This window comes from Mustela nivalis (genome assembly GCF_964662115.1).
Source record: "Mustela nivalis genome assembly, chromosome: 7".
In the NCBI taxonomy this organism is placed as follows: domain Eukaryota; kingdom Metazoa; phylum Chordata; class Mammalia; order Carnivora; family Mustelidae; genus Mustela; species Mustela nivalis.
The window spans coordinates 75,815,886-75,839,913 of NC_139026.1; the positions used below are offsets into that span (position 1 = coordinate 75,815,886).

General features: G+C 38.4%; 2 protein-coding genes across 12 annotated transcripts in view; one reads left to right on the forward strand and one right to left on the reverse strand.

Moving 5' to 3' along the window:
- The window catches only part of BICD1 (BICD cargo adaptor 1), a 221,657-nt gene that overhangs the window by 125,950 nt on the left and 71,679 nt on the right, over positions 1-24,028 (forward strand). The window lies entirely within an intron of this gene.
- The window catches only part of LOC309868602 (uncharacterized protein), an 80,877-nt gene that overhangs the window by 26,989 nt on the left and 29,860 nt on the right, over positions 1-24,028 (reverse strand). For 2 of the 4 annotated variants that reach the window (XR_014313741.1, XM_082738658.1), the window contains exon 2: positions 7,945-8,124. The exons of 1 other annotated variant lie outside the window; for it this stretch is intronic. Coding sequence is in view for 1 of the 3 variants with exons in the window: in XM_082738658.1 (XP_082594784.1) it covers positions 7,945-8,124 (180 nt within the window). In the remaining 2 variants the exon portion in view is untranslated. Of the gene's footprint in view, positions 1-7,550; positions 8,125-24,028 lie in introns of those variants that run through there. One more of the 4 variants, XR_014313744.1, reaches the window with a different exon arrangement.

Sequence of the window (24,028 nt, forward strand, 5' to 3'; positions counted from 1 at the left end):
GATTAAACATGTTGTTAGGGAAGTAGAAATATATATAATTCTATACATATAAAACTATTTTATTTGTTCTGGAACATAAAATCTTGCCTGTATTTCTCACTGTAGATCCAGTAATCGTCCAAACTTGTGTTAGCATTTTGTTGAGCTCCTCTATCTCTTTGAAGACTGTGCCAGGTTATTAAAAATGTATGATAATACCAAATGCTAGTGAAGATGGGGGTCACTAGGAACTCTCAAACATTGAGAGTGGGAGTGTATCTTGGTACAACTACCTTGAAAAACTGTTTGGTCTTATCAAGTAAAACTAAAGATGTATAGATCCTAAGATGTAGTGATTCCAATCCTAGGTATGTACCTGAGAAAACTTGACACTTTTGAATTAGAAGGCACATACAATAAAGTTTACAGCAGCAGTGTTTGTAGTAAAGAAGACTGAAAACAATCAAAATCTCCACTCATAGTGAAATCAATAAATTTTAGTGTAGTTATACAATAGAACCTTATGTTTGTATAATTTATTTAAGTGGCCGCATGTGGCTGCATTGAGAGTGTGTGTGTGTATGTGTGTGTATCACATCTTGGATGGACACTTGGGATAATTTGGCTGTTGTAAATAATGCTGCAATGAACATAGGGGCACATATATCTTTACTAATTAGTATTTTCATTTCAATAGCAGAATTACTAATCACATGGAATTTCTATTTTTATTTTTCGAGGAGGGTCCATACTGTTTTCCATGGTCAGTACATCAATTTATATTCCCAATAAGACTGCACAAGGGTTCCCTTTATCCACATCTGTGCCAACACTTGTTACCTCTTGTCATTTTGATTCTAGCCATTCTGACAGGTATAAAATGATCTCGTTGTGGTGTTGATTTGCATTTCCCTGATGATGAGTGATGTTGGCATCTTTTCATGTGTCGAAATTGAGACACTTGGCTATTAGGAATAATGTTTCTCTAAACATCCTTGTGCATGTATGTGTGCATTTCTGTTAGTTATATGTCTAGGAGTTAGGAGTGCTGTGGAGTTTTATACCTGTTCAGCTTAGTAGAGACTGCCAAACAATTTTCCAAAGTGATTGTACCAGTGTACATACCTAATATGTGAGGCTTTGGTTATGCTACATCTTCAGCAGTACCTGGTAATTGTTTCTCTTCATTTTTGCCACTCTTGTGAGTGTATATTGGTCCGTATCATGGTTTTAATGTACATTTTCCTGATGAGTAATAAAATCGAGGCCCTTTTAATATGTCTATTGGTCATTTGATATGCTATTTTTTTTAAAGATTTTATTTATTTTATTTGACAGATAGAGATCACAAGTAGGCAGAGAAGCAGGCAGAGAGAGAGGAGGAAGCAGGCTCCCTGCCGAGCAGAGAGCCGGATGCAGGGCTCGATCCCAAGACCCTGGGATTATGACCTGAGCTGAAGGCAGAGGCTTTAACTCACTGAGCCACCCAGGTGCCCCTGATATGCTATTTTTCAAAAAAGATATTTATTAACAAAAGGATCACTGGAAACATTACTTAATAAACTTGATTATGAAATATCTGTATAAATCACTGTGTCAGTGAACAGAGGTTACATCATCCTATAGGGAGTGTTGCATGACTTGACAATCTCAGTAGTTAAAACAAGATTTAATTGTTGCTTTTGCTTCTTGCCTATTTCTGATGGTCAGTGGCTCTGTTCCACATCCCCAGCATTCTGGCAGCTTGGCTACAAGCATAGCTCTTACATGGTGCATAGCAGAGAGAAAAGAGAGGCAGCGATATGATGGTCACATACAAGCTCTTAAAGCTTCTGCTCAAGAGGGGGCAAGCACTTCACTTGGACTCACGTTCCACTGACCAAACACATCATGTGTTCAAGACTGGTGCTAGTGGCAGCATTATATAATCTTCTGAAAGGGAGGGGCTTATATTTATTTACAAACAAGAGAGGGACCAGTAAAATCTCTTTCTGCAGAGTAGCTTTATAAGAATATTACTCTGGGATGGAGAGCCCAGACTGTTTGTCTGTGGGCTGTTTTCAACCCATAGACACACACACACACACAGCACTTTTTTGTTGTTTGTTTAGTTGAATTAGTTGCTAACCTTCTAAAATCATGACATTTCACGAAGATACAGATTTGTGGCTTCTCTTGGAAATCATAAGCTATAGCAAGAACCATTTGGAGCTAAATAGCAGCTGCCCCGCTAGGTGGGATATGCACTCACCAGTTCTTCATGACTGTGACTGATGGCTGCCTTCTCTGCAATTGTGCCTTCCAGACATTTGTAACATAGCCCCCAATAAATAGTACCTTTTACATACTCTTCATCATATGCACACATATGCATGCAGGTGTACACACTTGTTTGCAGGTGTAGATAGACATATACATACACACTCCAAAGCAGAATTTCATTAAACAGTCCGCACTGTTACTTTCTGCAATGCATACTGATATCACCTCTTCTAGTCTATCCTAATTACCCTATTCTATTATTTGATTTAAAAAAAAATGCTGGAATCAACCCTCTAAATTGATTTCAAAAACCCCTGCTGGGTCACAGGCCACAACTTGAAAACATTGCTCTTGATCATGTTACTTGTCTCTGCTCTGCTGAATGCTACTGGTTAGTTTTCCAGACTGAATTTCTGTCTAAGCTTTTTAGGATTCCCAGGACAGTCTGTTGTGTGGGTGAGCAGCATCTGCTTTCCCTCACTGATTTAAGCCTGTGCAATTACTGCTTTTGCCCAAGGGCCCTAAATAAAACTCAGACTGCTTAAGTATCTGGAAGTTTCCCTGACTTCTCTTTCCTTGACTGACTTTCTATTTCAATCAGAATAACCTTTTAGGCAAACAGACCTCTGATTCAAAGTATCATAGTCTCTTAGCTGGGCAAATGTGAGTGAGCCTCCTGCAGGTGCAGGAAGGAGAGCTCTGAGCATGAGAGCTGGGAACAGGGCCTTCATTACCTGGCGAGTCCCACGCACATGGTTTCGTGAGGATCAATTCCTCTATCTCATGGATTCATTTAGTAAGTATTTATTGATCACCAGCGTGCCAGGCCCTGTCCTGGAGAACATATCCAAAACTTGTGCAAAGATTTCTAGATGCGCAGAGTGTAGGTGGTAATAAGCATTTATTTCTGTGTTTTTCCCTTCCTGTTTCTTGTCTTCCCTTAGCCCAGAAATCCATCCACTGCCAAAAGGCAGTTCTAGTTCAGTGTTTCTCACTCAGATGTGTGTCCTGCTCAGATCTGTGTGAAGTCTCGTGGTGGTTTTTCTGTACATGCGTGGCATGGGTTATATGCATGTTGCTATAGGAAGAGGGTATGGAGACTGTGAGACACAGAGTAAAATCTGTCACCACCGTGACGCAGTGGCGTTGTTATAGTATCGTAGCCAATGAGGTTTATCCGAGGCGCAATCATTGCTAATTGAAAACCAAGTGGAAAAGGGTAATACTAAAGGGGAAGGAAAACAGTGTCTCCACATTTTTATGGAGTTCAGTGAGGCTTTTGCATTTTCAGGACCAGACCCATTTTGGTACCAAGAGGATTGCGCCACTTCTGTGGTGTTGGTGTCTGGAAGAGATTTGGCGCCTAGGGAAGTGCTGGTCCGGAGAGCCCAGCATGATCAGGCAGCAAGGCCTGCTGGGACATGGAGGGAAGAGACCCATCGGGACCAGCAGAGGCAGCAGTGAGGCCCTTTCCTGCCAGCTGACAGGCAGCGAAGGCCCATCAGTGGACATTGCTGGGAGAGACCAGAGCAGGAGAGGAAGGAAGTGTGTGATGCCTTGACAGGACATGTTTCTGAGCCCAGGAGGACAGCTGAGGGAGACTCCCGGAAAGAATTATGGGGATAAGGTGGAGTTCACACTGAAGAGATACTACCATAGCTGATAAGAGGCAAGGATGGGAGATACCTAGGTTGTTACTATTATATGTAACCTCGTTTTAAGTCCTGGGCTTAGATAACAAGGTTATTTATCTTTGTCTGTGTATATGCTTCTCCTGTAAATGCCCTTTCATAAGTGGATGGAGCTCATTACCAAGCATCCCTGAACACTGTCCCCATCCTTCCCCATTGCCTTGACATTTTGTTTTTTGGTTTTTTTCTTCATGTTGTCTCCTTTCCTGCCTACTCTTTTCTTGATCCCTTGAGTATATATCGAGCCTGAGGACTCATGAACTCTTCGGCTGCTCCGTTATCTGTGTCTTCTATTTCCTCCGTGGTTCCTCTTCAGTCTTCCATTACCTTCTCTGTCCCTATCCCTGCTACTAGCAAGGCATCCCCCCACACCCCTGACACCCCCATCCCCCACTGCCATGCCCTCCGGCTTCCTCCCACACTTAACATTAGCAAAACAACAACAACAAAAAGAATAATTAAGGTGGGTATAGTGGATTGACTAGTGGTCCACCCTTTCCACTAAGCATTGTTTCATGAAATTTGGTTTTGGATTATGTATGTATATGTGTATCTACATGTGCACATGATTTCATATAGGTCACACAGCTCAGCCCAGGCTCATACCTGGTACCTCAGAATGGGATCTTATTTGGAGGAAGGGTCTCTGCAAATGTAATTAGGGTGAGGATCTTGAGATGAGGTCATCCTGGAGTAGAGTGGGCCCTGAATCCAATGATGAGTGCAGCTGTTTTGAAAAGGAGGTGAGACAGGAAAGAAGGCCATGTGACCACAGAGGCAGAGATTAGAGTTCTGTTGAGGTAAACTGCGGAAGGCCACTGGACGCTGGAACAGGCAAGGAAGGATTCTCCCCTCCAGAAGGAGTGTGATTCTGCTGGAGTCTCCAGAAGGAGGGTGCCTCCAGAAGGAGTGTGACTCTGCTGGAACTTTAATTTCAGACTTTATGCTTTTAGAACTGTGAGAAAATACATTCTATTGTTTAAGCCACCAAGTTTGTGGGAATTTGATTCAGCAGCCCTGAAAAATTCAGACAGTGGGAGACCAAACAGCATGAAAGGAACATTTATTTCAAAACTGGTGAATGTTTTAAATAGAAAAAAGTATTGGGGGCGCCTGGGTGGCTTGGTCATTAAGTGTCTGCCTTTGGCTCAGGTCATGATCCCAGGGTCCTGGCATCGAGCCCCACATCAGGCTCCCTGCTGAGCAGGAAGCCTGCTTCTCCCTCTCCTCCTCCCACTCCCCCTGCTTGTGATCCCTCTCTCGCTGTCTGTCTCTCTCTGTCAAATAAATAAATAAAATCTTTTAAAAAAATATGTTATAAACAGGTGCCTGGCTGGCTCAGTCAGTGGACTGTGTGTGACTCTTGATCTCGGGGCTGTGAGTTCGAGCCTCATGTTGGGTATAGAGATTACTTAAATATCTTTTAAAAACATATTCTAAAGAAGAATATGAAAACATTTTCCAATTAGTAACACATTTTAAAAATGCTTGCTAAATAATTACATGTGACATGGTTTAGAGCCAGTTCTAACCTGGCAATAAAGTGGTCCTAAAGTTAATGCATACAGACATTTGAGACTCATAATGCATTTTTTCCTGCAGGAGTCATATGCTATGTTATGAGTTTTTCAGATATTAATCCTTAATAATTATTTTATTTTTTTTTTAATTTTATTTATTTATTTGACAGAGAGAGAGATCACGAGTAGGCAGAGAGGCAGGCAGAGAGAGAGAGAAGAGGAAGCAGGCTCCCTGCTGAGCAGAGAGCCCGATGTGGGACTTGATCCGAGGACCCTGAGATCATGACCTGAGCCGAAGGCAGAGTCTTAACCCTCTGAGCCACCCAGGCGCCCCCTTAATAATTATTTTAATGTTGGTTATGTAGACTGTAAATTTCTTGAAACTGGGGATTGTCCTATACACTTCTAAATTTCACTGCCTAGCAGACAGCTTTGTATACAGTGGCCCCCCCGATAAATACTCCTTAAACAGTTCATTTTTTTAAGTACCAGTAATGTGCTATAGCAGCTGTTTTGAAGTTAAATTTTAAGTCTCGAAATTCTGGCTCTGCCACCTACGAGGTGTAAGTCTTTAAGCAAATTACATAATATTTCTAATGCCTCAGTTTATTTGTCTATAAAATTGTGATGATCATAATAATACCTACCTCATAATGTTAGGAGAAATAAATGAATTATTACATATGAAATACTTAACAAAGTAACAGTACTTGCATACCAGGATGCAATACATGTTAAATATTATTAGCTCTTAAGTACATCTCCCCACCTAAATTATAAACTGTTGGAGACAGAAGCAATGTCTTATACTTTTTATAACAACAGAACCTATACAATTTCTTACATATTATATACATTCAAGGAGTATCATCTAACTAATAAAAAGAATGAATGGATGGGTGGATATATGATTACAGTACTTTCTCCATTAAAAAATCAGATTTATACAGAATTTGATAACATTCTAACGTTTGTTACAGTAAAAAATGTGTTCAGAATTTAAACAGAATTTAAGACTTGTCAGAGAACTAACTACAGGTATAAATAAGAGGAGACAAGAAACGGAAATCACTACCAATCGGAAATTCTTCACTATATTTTAGCCCCCGGAAGACAGAGTCTTCCTACGTTTCTTTGTAATTCCAGTGGTTTGCATTATGTTTGGGATAGAAAGACATGTGCAGCCTCATACATAGGAAGAATTCAAGGACTCCCCTATGTCAATATTCCCTTTTCTGTGTGGCTCTCTCCTTTCCAGAATTCTATCCTGAAGCTTCCAGCCACCTCAGCTTCCTGAGCTCTAAACTCTGTCCGCTCACCTCAGCTGTGCCTCTGGGTTCCCTCTCCTGGCATCTCTAGGCAGAAAGTTGGGGTGTTTGTAGTGCTTACCTCATCTGCTTTCCTTCTTCCAGAAATCACAGGCCTATATATGGGTGTCATTCAATGTTTGAAAACAGCTGTTTCGTTTACTTTGTTCAGATTTTTAATTGTTTACAAACTTGAAATTAAAGTTACTTTATCATGGTTAAAAGCATAAGTTCTCACACAGGCATCTTGGTTAAAAGAGCAAAAAATTAAGTCACTATAAACTGAGACTTTTAACTTCATTCAGTTCTTTTGTTGGTTAAGAGCTAAATGCTGTAATTAATGAAAAACGACAGTGCCATTCCTCAGTTTCGAAGAGGTTCTGCTAGGCAAATTTTCAGTCTCAGTCAGCAGTTTGCTTCAAGAACAGACACTTCCATCCTCACTTCCAGCTTAAGTGAATTAGAATGGAGAATGGAATTCTAAAGTATAAAGCATGTGTGTTGTTACTTGACCCAGAACACATATCTCATAGCTTGTTAGGCAGAATGGTGAGTTAGTATGTCATCTCTCCATTTATTTGTACATTAGTTCTTCTAGCCATAGTCTGTGAGGATCTTCCATTGCTTCTCACAAATTGGCTTAAACTTTTAATGATGATATATACAGATTTCCTCATCCAAGCCCAGAGTCCATTTCTTTTGCATTATTTCTGTGCAATTAGTCATTTCCCCTCCAAGGTCAAGGCCCTACAGTTCAATCCTATACAATCCCCCCCCCCCCACAGTCTATTTTGATAGCACCCTGCTGTGCTGCTGGGGAGAAAAGGGTGGGAGCTGTTTCATCAAAGAAATGCGTTCTACCTATTGGAAGATTTTCTTGTTTCAGAAACACTCTTGGAATTATATTGTTCAAAAATTTCAAATTTTACTTAAATGTGGTCATTGTCAATTTTACGACAGACAGAGGGTTTGCTTTTCAGCATAGTGATTATAATTGGGCCAAGTTCTAAAATTCATTTCCTCATGAATTATGACCAGACTCTCAAAAGCTCCTTCATGTGGGCTGCCAGAACAGCAGTTGAACCCCACCAGCTAAAAGATATTCTAGGAACCCATTTCGTCCAGAAGCCAAAGCAATACAGCTGGCATGGAATTTAGAATGAGCGAGAAGTTAATGACTAATACCACGATGGCCTTGCAGGACTCAGAGCCCTGCAGTGAGAAGCCTGGCACCGAGGCTTGAATTCTGTTGCAGTTGACAGGATTCCGGATGCTTCCGATCACTTTCCTGGTCTGAGAGTGGCTGACGTCAGAGGCTGACAGTTTGACACTTGCCCAACTTTCAGACTTTCTTCTTTTGGGTCCCTGTATTTAAACATAATGTATTTAATTTACCCACAATTTAAGTAAGTAAACTGCGTGATGTACTTATTGCTAGGTGTCTTGTCAGCAAGGTATGTACGTTCAAGAGAGCAGAGATCTCCATGGTCTTGTTATTGTGTTTACTATATCCTAACACTTAAAATAGTGCCTGGCACATAAGCACTCAATAAATGGTTGTTGAATGAATAAATATGAAATATGAATCTTTGTCAATATGTGTGAGAAATATCTATTCCTGTTTAGAAGCTTATCTTTTCATTAACTTTATTGTAAATGATATTTATGTAAATGGTTGTATCGAATTTTAGGTGTATCAATCTTCTCCTTTATGGTAAGCCATTTTTATTTCTTATTTGAGAAATTTTCTGCTACAAGGTCCCAAACATATTCTATATTGTCTTCTAGCCCATCTGTTCCCCCACTGATGTGCAGTGACATCTCTGTTGTATTTTCCCATCCATCCCTTTACTCATCTTGCCTCTGACAACCATCAGTTTGTTCTCTTTATTTATGGATCTGTTTCTGCTTTTTGTTTATTCATTTGTTTTGCTTTTTAGATTCCACACATGAGGGAAATCATATGGTATTTGTTTTTATCTGTCTGACTTATTTCACTTAGCATTGTACCCTCTAGGTCCATCTGTGTTGTCACAAATGGCAAGGTCTCTTCCTTTCTTATGTCTGAGTAGTATTCTTGTGTGTGTGTGTGTGTGTGTATCATATCTTCCTTTTTTAAAAAAAAAATTTATTCTAATTCTAGTATAGTTAACATACAATATTAAATTAGTTTCAGGTATACAATATTCTATACATTACTCAGTACTCATCAAGGTCGGTGTACTCTTAATCCCCTTCACCTATTTCACCCATCCCCCCACCTGCCTCCCCTCTGGTAACCATCTGTTCTATATAATTAAGAACCTCTTTTTTGCTTTGTCTCTTTTTTTTCCCCTTTGCTCACTTGTTTTGTTTCTTCGGTTCCACATATGAGTAAAATCATATGGCATTTGTCTTTCTCTGACTGACTTATTTCGCCTAGCATTATACTCTCTATCTCATCTGTGTTGCTGCAAATGGTAAAATTTCACTATTTTTTATGGCTGAATAACATTCCATTATATATATCTCACATTTTCTTTATCCATTCATCTGTTGATGGACTCATGCATTGCTTCCATATTTTGGCTATTGTAAATAATGCTGCAATAGACATAGGGGTGTGTGTGTCTTTTAAAATTAGAGTTTTCATTTCCTGGGATAAATACCCAGTAGTAGAATTATTGGATTATATGGTACTTCTAGTTTTAATTTTTTGAGGAGAGTTTTCTATACTTTCTACAGTGGCTGCACCAATTTATATTCCCACCAATAGTGCATAAGGGTTTCTTTTTATCCACATCTGTGCCAACACTTGTTATTTCTTGTCATTTTGAATCTAGCCATTCTGACAGGTATAAGGTGATACTTCATTGTGGTTTTGATTTGCATTTCCCTGATGATGAGTGATGTTGAGATCTTTTCATTGTCTGTTGACCATCTGTATGCTTCTTTGGAAAAACGTCTGTTCAAGTCCTCTACCCATTTTTATTTTTTATTTTTTTTAAAGGATTTTATTCATTTATTTGACAGGTCACAAGTAGGCAGAGAGGCAGGCAGAGAGTGGGGGGGAGGCAGGCTCCCCACTGAGCAGAGATCCGAAATGGGGCTCAATTCCAGGACCCTGGGATCATGACCTGAGCCAAAGGCAGAGGCTTAACCCACTGAGCCACCCAGGCACCCTTCTCTACCCATTTTTAAATCAAATTACTTTTTTGGGGGGCGTGTGTAGAGTTGAAGAAGTTGTTTAGGTTTTGGATATTAACCCCTTATTGGTTGTATCATTGGCAAATATCATCTCTTTTCTCCCATTTAGTAGGTTGTCTTTTTGTTCTGTTGATGGTTTCCTTTGCTTTTTATTTTGGGGTAGTCTTAACAGTTTATTTTTACTTTTGTTTTCCTTGTCTGAGGAGACATATCTAGAAAAATATTTCTATGGCCAATGTCAAGAAATTATTGCCTGTGTTTTCTTCTAGGAGTTTTATGGTTTCAGGTCTCAAATTTAGGTCTTTAATCAATTTTGACTTTATTTCTGTGTGTGGTGTAAGAAATATCCAGCTTCATTTTTTGGCATGCAGCTGTTGTGAGTCAATTTTTCTTATTTGGACCAGTGGTTGTAAAACTTTCATATGCATCAGAAGAACTTGTTAAGACATTGATTGCTGGAGTTTCTGATTCAGTAGATTTGGGTTGGGGCTTGAGAATTTGCATTTTTAACATTTCTTATGTGCTATTGATGCTGTTGGTTATAGGACTACACTTTGAGAACCTCTGTTATCAATAATATGCCTACAACATCAAGTGGTCATTATTTATTCCTTATATCATCAGATTTAATATATCATCAGATTTAAGTGGTAGTATATATATATATATACATATATATGTATATATATATATATATATATATACACACATCATATTAGAAAGGCAGATTTATTTAACACATAATATGAGAAATAATTACATGAATATATAATATTTTGGACTTAAATGTTGCTTTTTTAAAGGAGTATAAATATGAATGCTGTCCTTTCAGACTTTGATAGTAGGAGTTTTTTTTAATGTAAATTATTTTCTTAGACTGAAAATATAAAGCATTTTCCTTTACAGACTTAACTGTTATATAGGAACTATAAGATGAGTGATTTAATACAATATTTCTATATGCAAAAAAGCATTTTTTACTAGTTTATACTTACAGCTTCTGATTTGATTTTATCCAAAAGGAAAAAAATTACAGAGAAAATGCTCTGGCAAAACTAGATAAATGTTTAATGCATCATTTTAATATTTCTAACAATTTTGTAGGGGCCAAAAATTTTCCCTTCCTCTCTTCCAGGTTTTTTGGCTGCTCTAATAATTAAATTGACATAAAACAGGTTAACAGGAGACAAACAAATTTGTTACATACAGGAGCCCCAAAGACACAAGACCCAGAGACAGTGGAGGCTTACATGCCATCCTGAGCTAAGGAGAAAGGGTAGTGGTCTGGGGCTTCAAAGGGGAGGAAGACAATTCACAGGAAGATGGGTAGAGCAAGTGTTTGGTAAACTGGTGTTTGCTTTGCCATGCAGGTCTTTCTGATAAAAATTTATCTTTGGTATTAGCTGTCTCCTGGTATAGGCCTTCCATCTGCCCATTTTCCTAGGCAGTTAAGAGGAAGGTGAGCGGCTCTTCTTAAGTCTGTTGGGCCATGATTGCCTTTAGCCCAAGAAATAATCCACATGCCAAAGTGGCACTTTTACAGACAAAATTTTTTGGATTTATAATACTTTCAACTTTACCTTCTGAGTCACCCAGATTGGATGGCTGAGACACTGATCAGTAGCTCATTAGGAATAGAGCTGACCCATAAATAACATGGGTTTAAAATGTGTTTTAAAAAATCCACTTATATGTGGATTATTTTCAATAACTATATAAATTTATAGTATCAATATTTGCAGTACTGCAAATGTGCTTTCTCTTCCCTATGATGTTGTTTGTTTGTTTCTTTCGTTCTTTCTTAAGTTTTTATTTGTAGAGCACCTGGGTGGCTCAGTTAAGTGACTGCCTGCGGCTCAGGTCCTGGGATGAAATCCCACGTTGGGAATCTCTGCTCAGCAGGGAGTCTGCTTCTCCCCATACTTGTGCTCTCTCTCTCTCTCAATTTAAAAAAAAAAAAAAAGATCTACTTAAAAACAAAAATTAAAAAAATAGGGGCACATGAGTGGCTCAGATGGTTGGGCATCTGCCTTAGGCTCAGGTCATGATCCCAGGGCCCTGGGATCAAGCCCTGAATCAGACTCCCTGCTTGGCGGAGAGCCCACTTCTCCCCCTCCCTCTAGGGCTCCCCATGCTTGTGTTCTCTGACTCTGTGTCAAATAAATAAATACAATCTTTAAAAAAATAAATTAATTAAATAAAATAAAAAATAAAAGATATTATTTATTTGAGAGAGAGACAGCAAGGGACGGGTGGGGGGAAAGGCAGAGAAAAAGGCAGACTCCCTGCTGAACAGGGACAGATCCCAGGACCCTGAGATCATGACCGGAGCTGAAGTCAGACACTTAACAGACTGAGCCACCCAGGTACCCCTTCCCTATGACTTTTTAAAATAACATTTTCTTTTCTCTAGTTTACTCTGTTGTAAAAATACAGTATACAATATATATAACATACAAAATATCTGCTAATTGACTGTTCATGTACTTGGTAAGGCTTCTAGCCAAGAGTAGGCTATTAGTAGTTAAGTTTTTGAGTTTTTTGGGGAGTTGAAATCCGCACGATGGGACGTTGGCAGTCCTAACCCTCATGTTGTGGGAGGGTCAACTATATGCTGAAATTCTTGGCTTTGACTTTTTAAAATGCTACTTAACTTTATGTTTGCTTAAAATTGACTTGTTTTAAGCCAGTCATGTGTTAGGCCCTAACATATATTAGCTTATGATTAAACTGGATAAAAAAGTCATAATTTAGATTTATATTTTTGATTTATTAATGAAAGAGATTAAAATAATGATGAATTAGAACATTTTAGCATATTCATAGTACTAAAATAATAGTTTATCTTTACATTTTGAATGTAATTGATACTATGTTTGTCTTATAACGGATTTTTTACAAAGAACAGTTCTGGCTTACTAAAAAATTTGCATTTTAAAAGTCTTTCAGTTTAAGTGCTTCTGGAGAATGGAGCTTTACTAAAATCATGGAGATGAAATGGAGTTTGATGGAGATGAAATTGAATGAGTGAGGTACCACAAACAGTGAAAGCTATGTCTCACATACCTCTTTTATTATTTATTTTTTTTTTTTTGTAGAGAGGAGTGGGTGGTACAGAAGGAGAGGGAGAGAGAATCTTAAGCAGAATCCCCACCCAGTGTGGAGCCTGACACCGGGCTCCATCTCACGACTCTGGAATCATGAGCTGAGCCAAAATCAAGAGATCGACGATGCTTAACCGACTTTGTCACCCAGGCACCCCATATCTCACACATATCTTGGTTAACTAAATAGTAGATAGGAACATATTTTATCTCACTCTTTAGATCACTACAGTGTTAAATAAGTAAAGCAAAAAGTAATTATTAGGACTTTTTAGGTAAAACTATGACAAGATAAAAAAAAAATGAAACTTCAGCAGAATATTCCTATGAAATATCCACACACCCCCAAGCACACTGAGAGCTTGTTTGGCTAATGGTGATTCTTAATATATATATATATTTTATAATATTGCCTGGGTCTTGGCCCACAGACTAAATGCAAATATTTCTCAGTCATTTTCAAGTTTGTGGCCTAAGATGCTAATTGAAATTCAGGACAGGGAAAAAGACATCACTGGCCTTTGTGTATCTATGAAAGACCTTCTTATTAGACTTTGTTTAGTATAAAAGCTTCTCTTCTCTGCCAAGTGAGAGTGACCCTATGTGTGAAGTATGTTCAGCGGGGTCTTCAAGAACAACGTAGATACCAGTTGCTCACCAGCCGGAAGCCATCATGCTTTCTTTAAGAGGGCAGCTCACAAGCCCTATGCGCCTCTGAGCAGGTGCCAAAAGAAGATGCTCACTCATGCTACCCAAAATGTTTTCCCAGGCCTGGGGGAAGGGAGCCATCTTTGAGCCCCTGTCTGGACCTCTGAGTCTCCAAGAAGGTAAAGCATGTTCTCATCCCTCAAACATTCCATTTTCTCCCTGAATTCATGTCCTTTCTTTGAGCCAAGTAAGGACCTACTTAGGGCTTGAGGGTATGACCCCTTATTTCTCTGTTTGCAGAATGTCCCCGGCTTCCAAGTTTGAAGGTCCACAAAATAAGGGATTCATTTTGATTTGTGGAAAACTCCTCATTTCCACCTTGCATATTTTATTCTTTTCCTTTAAGATTTTTTTGTGAAGGGAGGGCAGGGGTTTCTGCCTCAATGAATCCAGGAGACCAAATCAGCGTGTCTTAATGCAAGGAGCTCAGACCTAGAGACCGGGAGGACCTTTGCCAAAACTTAGAGCTATCATTTCCTACCTCTGTGACCTACCTCAATTTCCTTACTCTCTGTGGGCCTCAGTTTACTCATTATTGTAGTCAAATATACACTACAAGTTCCTTTTACTTCACAACTTATACCCTATTTAATTACCGAATACTAATATTACATGTTAGTAATATATGTTTGAATCGTATTTTCTCTTACTTTTTTATGCCTGAGAAATTGCTTTCCGATGTCTGATAAGTTATATGTATGTGGTTAAAACAACTTTTATTAAAACATTAAAATAATCAAAGTTTCCCACTTCAATGACAGTGTAAATGATTGAAAATTCACTTTGAGCAATTGTAAAATAGGTGGTAACAAAAAAGCAGTTATTTTCATATAAGAGAAAGAGAAAACCCACAAGATTTAGAATCTATTTACCTTCACCTGCCAAGATGTTGCTGAGTGTATTTATATATACATACATATGTATGTATATCTTTCAAATATTTCAAATATAATTGAATTTCTGCTAGTATTTCACTCTGAAGTGTATCTGCAAAGATATAATTTGTGGGGAAAATGTTCTACTCCAAACATTTCTTACTGTTAGAGAGAATGGGAAGAAAAATGCCTCAGAATATTTTCTTAGGAAAGCAGAAATTTTCTGCTACAGTTCATCCCTGGACGCCTCTGTTTCACTTCAGGGCTAACTTGTGTTGTCTGCCTTCCGGTGACTGAACGGCTCTGTCCCATCCATAAGCAGGATGCAAGGGAGGAAGGCTGTGCCTTCTTAGCCTCTGCGTATTGTCTTCCTGGCGGGTTGCTGGAATTCATCCTTATTGCCCTCGACTTTCCTAGTCTTGGTCTCTGTTTCTGCTTGCTTTTACTAAAGTTGCAGCAGTTTACAAGGATCAGATGATTGAAAGGACTCACATGGTTCCAAAGGGTATATTCATGTAAGGCTTTGTAGGGGCAGAAACCTTTCCCGTCTTCCCTTTTAGGTTCTTTGGCTGGTCTAGTAACTACATTGACAAAACACTGATTGATAGGAGACAAATTTTGCATGTAAAAAATAGGAGACTCCCCAGCAATCAGATAATTGAGGCTTACATCCTATCCTGATAAGATAGGGGGTAGGGGCCTGAGACTTTAGAGGGTGGAAGGTAATAAATAGGAAGATGGGAAAAGCCAGTGTTTGGTAAACAAATATTTGCCATGTCATGCAGGTAGCTTTCTGATATAAAAGTTCTCTCTGGTAATAGGACAGGCTCCCTATCTAAATTCTTTTTTTTTTTTTTAAGATTTTATTTATTTATTTGACAGACAGAGATCACAAGTCAGAGGCAGGCAGAGGGAGAGAGGAAGAAGCAGACTCCCCGAGGAGCAGAGAGCCTGATGTGGGGCTCGATCCCAGAATCCTGGGATCATGACCTGAGCCATACGCAGAGGCTTAACCCACTGGGCCACCCAGGCGCCCCCCTATCTAAATTCTTTAAGGCAGTTCAGAGGGAGGTTTAAAAACAAACAAACAAACAAACAAAAAGCCTAAAAAAAAAAAAAGTCTTCCAGAGTCTGCTGGATTCCTGGTTTTCTTCAGCTCCAAATAATCCATGTCAAAGTGGCACATTCTGGGGTGGTTTATTCTGCTCACTCTTGGCTCCGATAAACTAAAGGGTGTGGTTCACCAGGGGAAGAAAAACACAGGCAGACAGAGAGATCTGAGCCTTCCAGACATAGCTTCAGGGCCTTTTCTTAATCTCAGTGGATGTGATTTGTGTTTGGGTTATGAACCACTAAAGTACACACAAGATACCTGTTTCCAGGGAAGCCAAGACACAAGTTTATAGAAGAGTATGTTATGTCTCACCGTGCTCATGTAGATTAATCCCATTTTTACTCTACCACCCACCTCTGTGTAAAATAAACGCCTCTCTCTCAGAGGCACCTGGGGGGCTCAGTCGGTTAAGTGTCTGACTCTTGATTTCTGCTCAGGTCATGATCTCAGGGTCGTGGGATCTAGACCTGCATCGAACTCCAGGCTCAGTGGGGAAACCTGCTAGGATTCTCTCTCTCCCTCTGCCACTCCTCTCCCTCCTTGCTCACATGTACTCTTTCTCTCTCTCTAAAATAAATAAATAAATCTTTAAAAGAGAAATAAAACTGATTTAAAAATCACTTTAATGCACACCATTATCTCCTTTTTTGTTCACTTCGTTCCCTTTCACAGTATCTCTTTTCAAAAAAACAATCTATTTATAGTATGTTCCCTTGGTCGTGGGGACTAAAATTGCTTATCATAATCAATGACTTTGATCCTGTTGATGCTATTCATCTCTTTGGTTAATTAGATCATTCTTTACAGTAAGATCTCAGGAAAGTATGAGAAGCCGAGGTGAAAGGGTAATTGCTTAAGATTGAACTATTTCTGGAATATTTGTGAATCCAGCCTTTATGTTCATTGTACAATGTAGATTCAAATCTATTGTCTTACCGAAGTTTCCCTTTTCCATTTAATAAATTATCACAGTAATTGTATAATCAAGGCAACATGTGTACTTATAGTTATAAGGCGTTACTAGCAGAAAACTCGCATACCATCATTCATTACGCTGTTTTGTGTCTTTAAATTTAAGAAAGAGAAATTAAAAGAAAAATCAAACAAGTAAACAAGAGGTAAATAGACTACTTTGGGAAACGATCATGGTTTCCTGATTTCAAAGTTGGTTGTAGAAAGATGAAAGATTCCAATATTTATGTGTGTAAAAAGCTTATTCCAAAACAGATCAGTATATTCAGGGTCACAAAGCCACATTTTATGATAAAAAATAACTTGGAGCCATTGGCAGAAGTTTAAATGGCCGTGCTTTCTTGTGAAATGTAATATCACAATTACTAGACCTGACGTATGCTGGATAAATACCAGCACAATGGAGTACTTCGCTGATGCAGAACAAAATATGTTTTGTGCTGTAGCAAAGCTGTCTGTAGACTTTGAAAAACAAAGATACTCTATGAGCAGTAGCCAACTATTTAAAATCTTCCACTCAGTCTTGAAAGACCACAGATTATATGATTGCATTTATATGAATTGTCCAATAGAGGCAAATAGAAAGTAGATTCGTAGTTGCCAAGGGCTGGAAAAGATGGGGTGTGGGGTGGGGGGTTGTAGCTAAAAGGTATGGGATTTATTTCTGAAGTAAAAAAAATGATCTAAAGTTGATTGTGGTGATGGTCTCAACTCTGTGACTATTTTAAATGGGTAGATTACAGGTATGTGAATTGTAGTTTAATAAACTTGATAGCAGGGTGCCTAGGCGGCGTAGTTGGTTAAGCAGCCAGCTCTTGGTTTCAGCTCAGGTCTGATCTCAGAGTCCTGAGATTGAGTCCCACGTAGGGCTCCATGCTCAGCGCTGGGTCTGCTTCAGATTGTCTCTCCCTCTGCCCCTCTTGCTCATGCTTTCTCTCTCTCAAATAAATAAAATCTTTAAAAAAAAAAAAAGTGATACCAAAAAAATCTACACAAAAAGCTTTCCTGTAAAACACATGTTCCACTCAATTAAGATAGAATGTAAACGTTTTTCTATTTAAATTTAGAACAATATCTGTGGGGCACCTGGGTGGCTCAGTCATTTAAGTGTCTGTCTTCAGCTCAGGTAATGATCCTAGGATTGAGCCCCAAATCGGGCTCCTTGCTGAGCGGAACCTGCTTCTCCCTCTGTCACCTGCTCTTGCTCTCTATCTCAAATAAGTAAATAAAATCTTTAAAAAATAGAATAATGTCTGAATTATTTTAATGTACTTTCTATACAAACAAAATGAGGAAAAACTATAAACAGGATATAAGAAAATCAGTCATATATTACTTCTTTTGTCCCATTTATTTCAAATGTTTACAACAAAAGACATTTTGCTGTCAAGATTTTAGTTATGATAAATATTTGAAATGAGGCATTTAAATGTGAACTGCTTGTGAAATGGGTTGATCATTGGCTTCTTTCTAATGGAAGCAGATATCCAATGGGAAAGATGACTTTGTTGCTTCAAATTCAGTCTAGCATCAATAACTCTTCATGGTACCACTTTCTCCAGAGCAAGATTTATATACACCTCAAAGTGAGAATGACAGAATCTTGGTTTTGTTATAGCTTACTATTCTTCTAAGTTTGAAGTTTTTATTTAAATTCCAGTAAGCTAACATAATGTACTGTTGGTTTCAGGAGTAGACTTCAGTGATTCAACACTTATATACAACACCCAGTGCTCATCACAAGTGCCCTCCTAATGCCCATCACCCAATAAATACATCCCCTGCCCACCTTCCCTCTAGCAACCTTCAGTTTGTTATCTATAGTTAAGAGTTTGTTTTATGGTTTGCCTTTGTCTTTGTTTTCCCCTATGTTAATCTGTTTGGGTTTTTTTTTTTTTTTATTCCACATATGAGTGAAATTACATGGTATTTGTCTTTCTCTGACTTATTTCGCTTAGCATAATACACTCTAGTTCCATCCATGTCTTTGCAAATGTCAAGATTTCATTCTTTTTCATAGATGAGTAATATTCTATTGTATATATACACCACATCTTTATCCATTTAACAGTCAATGGACATTTGTGATCTTTCTATAATTTGGCTACTATTCATAATGCTACTATAAACGTCAGGATGCATGTATCCCTTCAATTCAGTGTTTTTGTGTCCTTAAGGTAAATGTCTAGCAGTACAATTGCTGGGTCATAAGTTAGTTCTAGTTTTAACTTTCTGTGAAACCTCCACACTTTTCCAGAGTGGCTGTACCAGCTTGCATTCCCACCAACATGTAAGGGTGTTGCCCTTTCCCCACATCCTCTCCATCATCTGTCGTTTCCTGGGTTGTTCATTTTAGCCCTTCTGACAAGTGTGAAGTGGTCTCTGATTGTAGTTCTAATTTGTATTTCCCTGATGATGAGTGATGCTGAGCATCTTTTCATGTGTCTCTTAGCATCTGTATATCTTCTTGGAAAACTGTCTATTCATGTCTTCTGTCCATTTTTTCACTGGATTATTTGTTTTTTGGGTGTTAAGTTTGATAAGTTCTTTATATTTTTTGGATACTAATCTTCTATCAGATATGTCATTTGCAAATATCTTCTCCCATTCTGAAGGTTGCCTTTTAGTTTTGTTGATTGTTTCCTTCACTGTGCAGAAGTTTTTTTTAATCTTGATGAATTCACAGTAGTTCATTTTTGCTTTTGTTTCCCTGGCCTCCAGCAATGTGTTGAGTAAAAAGTTGCTACAGCCGAGATCAAAGAGGTTGCTACTTGTGTTCTCCTCTAGGATTTTGATGGTTTCCTGTCTCACATTCGGGTCTTTCGTCCATTTTGAATTTTTGTGTGTGTATGGTATAAGCAAGTGGTCTAGTTTCATTTTTCTGCGTGTTGCTTTACAATTTTCTCAACACCATTTGTTGAAGAGACTGTCTTTTCCATTGGATATTCTTTCTTACTTTGTCGAAGATTAGTTGATATATATCAAAGATACAGTTGTGAATCCATTTCTGGGTTTTCTATTCTGTATTATTGATTTATGTGGTTTTTTGCACCAGTATCATACTGTCTCAATGACTATAGCTTTGTAATATAACTTGAAATCTGGAATTTTGATGCCTCCATCTTTGCTTTTCTTTTTCAGGATTTCTTTGGCTTTTGTGGGTCTTTTGTGGTTCCATTCAAATTTTATGATTGTTTTTTCTAACTCTGTGAACAATGCTGGTGGTATTTTTACAGGGATTACATTAAATGTATAGATTGCTTTGGGTAGTATAAACATTTTAACAATGTTTGTTCTTCCAATCCATGAGTATGGAATGTTTTTCCATTTCCTTGTGTCATCTTCCATTTCTTTCATAAGTGTTCTATAGTTTTCAGAGTACAAGTCTTTTGCCTCTTTGGTTAGGTTTATTCCTAGGTTTCTTGTGTTTTTCTGGTGCAATTGTAAATGGGACTAATTCTTTTATTTCTCTTTCTGCTTCTTCATTATTGGTATGTACAAATGCAACAAATTTCTATACATTGATTTTGTATCCTGTGACTTTACATTGTGTATCAGTTCTAGCAATTTTTTGGTGGAGTCTTTTGAGGTTTCTACATACAATATCATGTCATCTACAAATAGTGAAAATTTGATTTCTTCTTTGCTGGTTGGATGCCTTTCATCTCTTTTTGTTGTCTGACTGATGAGGCTAGGACTTCAGTACTATGTTAAATAACGACGGTGAGAGTGGACATCCCTGTCTTGTTCCTGACCATAGAGAAAAGCTCTCAGTTGTTCCCCATTGAGGATGATATTAGCTGTGGGGTTATTTCTTTGCATATGGCCTTTATGATGTTGAGATATGTTCCCTCTATCCTTACTTTGTTCAGGGTTTTTATCAAGAATGGATGCCGTACTTTGTCAAATGCTTTTTCTGCATCTATTGAAGAGATCACATGGTTCTTATCCTTTCCCTTATTATGTGGCATATCATGTTTTATTTTTGTTTTTCATTTTAAGGAGCATTCTTTTTTTAAATTTAATTTTATTATTTATTTGAGAGAGAGAAAGAACAGAGAGGAGGATGAGGGAGAAGCAGACTCCCCACTGAATGGAGAGCCTGATGCAGGGCTCTATCCCAGGACCCTGAGATCATGACCCAAGACAAAGGCAGATGCTTCACCAACTGAGCTACCTAGGTGCCCCCATGTGGTGTATCATGTTGATTGATTTGTTATTCTTGAACCATCCTTGCAGCCCAGGAGTAAATCACACTTGATCATGGTGAATGATTCTTTTAATATACTGTTGGATTCAATTTGCCAGTTTCTTGTTGTTGAGAATTTTGCATCCATGTTCATCGGGGGTATTGGCTTGTAATTATCTTCTTAGTGGGCCCTTTGTCTGGTTTTGGAATGAGTTTGAGAGGTTTTTTTCCATTTCTATTTTTTGGAAAAGTTTGAGAAAAATAGGTATTAACTCTTCTTTAAATATTTGGTAGAATTCCCCTGGGAGATTTTGGATTCCTGATTCACTATCTTTGCTAGTCTGTTGGAGTTTTCTATTTCTTTCTGTTTTAGTTTTGGTAGTTTAAATGTTTCCAGAAATTTATCCATTTCTTCCAGATTGTCCAATTCATTGGCATATAATTTTTCATACTACTTTCTTGTAATTGTTTGTATTTCTGTGGTGTTAGTTGTTATTTCTCCTCTCTCATTTGTGACTTTATTTATTTAGGTCTTTTCTCTTTTCTTTTTGGAAAATCTGGCCAGAGGCTTATTAATTTTGTTAGTTTTCTCAAAGAACCAGTTCCTGGTTTCATTGATCTGTTCTGTTTTTTAAGTTTCTGTATCATTTATTTCTGCTCTAATCTTTATTATTTCCCTTCTTCTGCTGGCTTCCAGCTTCATTGTTGTTCTTTTTCTAGCTCCTTACATATAAGGTTAGGTTGTTTATTTGAGATTTCTTTTGCTTCTTGAGGTAGGCCTGTATTGCTGTATACTTCGCTCCTATGACCATTGTTGCTGCATCCCCCTAATTTTTTTTTAAAGATTTATTTATTTGAGAGAGAAAGAGAGAGCAAGAAAGAACAAAGGGGCTGAGGGAGATGGAAAGAGAGAAACCTCGACAGGCTCCACACTCAGCACAGAGCCAGACATGGGGCTTGATCTCACGACCTTGAGATCATGACATGAGCCAAAATCAGAAGTCAGACACTTAACCAACTGAGCCATCCAGGTGCACTTGCATCCTAAAGGTTTTGGACCATTGTGTTTTCATTATAATTTGTTTCCATATATTTTTTACTTACTCTTTTATTTTCTGGTAACCCATTTGTTCTTAGTAGCATGTTGTTTAACCTCCATGTATTTGTGGTCTTTCCAAATTTTTTCTTGTGGTTAACTTCAAGTTTCATAGCATTGTGAACTATGCATGTGAAACTACACATGGTATGATCAATCTCTGTACTTGTTGAGCCTGACCTGTGACCTAGACTGTGATCTTTTCTGGAAGATGTCTCATGTGCTTTTGAAAGGAGTGTGTATTCTGGGGGCACCTGGGTGGCTCAGTGGGTTAAGCCTCAGCCTTTGGCTTGGGTCGTGATCTCAGGGTCCTGGGATTGAGCCCCTCGTTGAGCTCTCTGCTCATTAGGGAGTCTGCTTCCCCCTCCCTCTCTGCCTGCCTTTCTGCCTACTTGTGATCTCTCTCTGTGTCAAATGAATAAATAAAAATCTTAAAAAAAAAAAAAAGAAAAAGAATGTGTGTTCTGTTGCTTTAGGATGAAATGTTCTGTGTATATCTGTTAAATCCATCTGGTGCAGTGTGTTATTCAAAGCCATGGTTTCCTTATTGATTTTCTGCTTAGATGATCTGTCCATTTATGTAAGTGGGGTGTTAAAGGTCCCTACTATTATTGCATTACTCTTGATTATTTCCTTTATGCTTGGTATTGTTTTATATATCATTGCTCTTGTTGGGGGCATAAATACTTCAATTGTTAGATGTTCTTGGATAGTCTCCTTTATTATGATATAGTGTCCTTCTTCAAATCTTGTTACAGTCTTTGGTGTAAATCTAGTTTGTCTGATATAAGTATTGCTACTCTGACTTTCTTTTGACTTCTAATGGTAAGTTTTTAACTAGGTGTGCTCTGGTCTACTTGTTAAAAGAGACCTGATGCTATTTCCACTAGACCTGAAGCTTTGCAGCACTCTATGGTCAATAGATGTGGTATGTGGAGGTGGTTTATGCTGATCTTCTGTGGGAGGGGCCCATTGCATTTGTTCTCAGGCACATTTGCCCAAGAAAAGCAGCACCTGTAGAGCACGGTGGGAGTGGGGGAGGGGGTTTGGCGTAAGTGCTTTAGGCTGTCACTGTTGGCTCTATGTTGCTTATTGAAGTTAGTTTATGCTGAAGAGTGGAGGAGAGAAAGGGCACCAGCCTCCTCCCTCGGCTTCAGAGAGGGGAGCTTGTACCCACCTGTCCAGGAAGCCCCTCCAGAAGAGCAGAGGATCTTCTCTCCCGTATTCCAGGCATCCCTCGGATCTGTTCCTCTACCTTTTCTTTGTCCGTGACACTCCAGTATTGCAGGCTTTGTCACTCTTGTATACTCACTCATTCATGGCCAGTCAGGACTTGATCATCTTATCTTAGCCTTTTTTAATATCCATCTACTTCTCTACTTCTAATTTTATGCCATTATTTAAATCTGATGGTCCATTCAGTCCTTGACAGTCACAAGGGATAAGGAACTTAGTGGTTTATCCCATTCAGCTGTGCAGATACTATCATTTTCTACTGTCTCAAAGTAACATTTTTCAATGATCTGGTCTGTGGGTTGTTCAAAATGTTTCTTTAAAAGGCACAAGTCTTGTGGTCAAATAAATTTAGCAAAGCCTGCATACCATGTCTTGCTCTTGCAAAGTCTCAAAGAACACTAGCAAATGAAGGTCTCTGAGAAGTCAAGAAGTGAAAGAAGGGGGGTGGAGGAAGAAAGAGGAAAGGAAAAGGAAACAAAGAAAAGAAAGGAAAAGAAAAAAGTTTGAATGACTCCTAGTAACCCTATATAGAGCTAGCCTACTTTAGAATTCACTGTGGGAAATGCTGTCTTGAAATTATAATTCTCTCCTCTGTTACTCTTTCTCAGCCATGACAAATCTCCTTATATTTCCCTTTTCTTCCTCAGCATGTTTGTTGTAAGCTACATTTCAAATTTGCCATAATTGTTTTTCCTATTTATTAAGTCTGGAATGCATTTGAAGATGCTGACTCTTTGGTGCTCTGGATATTATGTTTTCTTCACTGATAGCTCCCCTAAAGACTTGTGA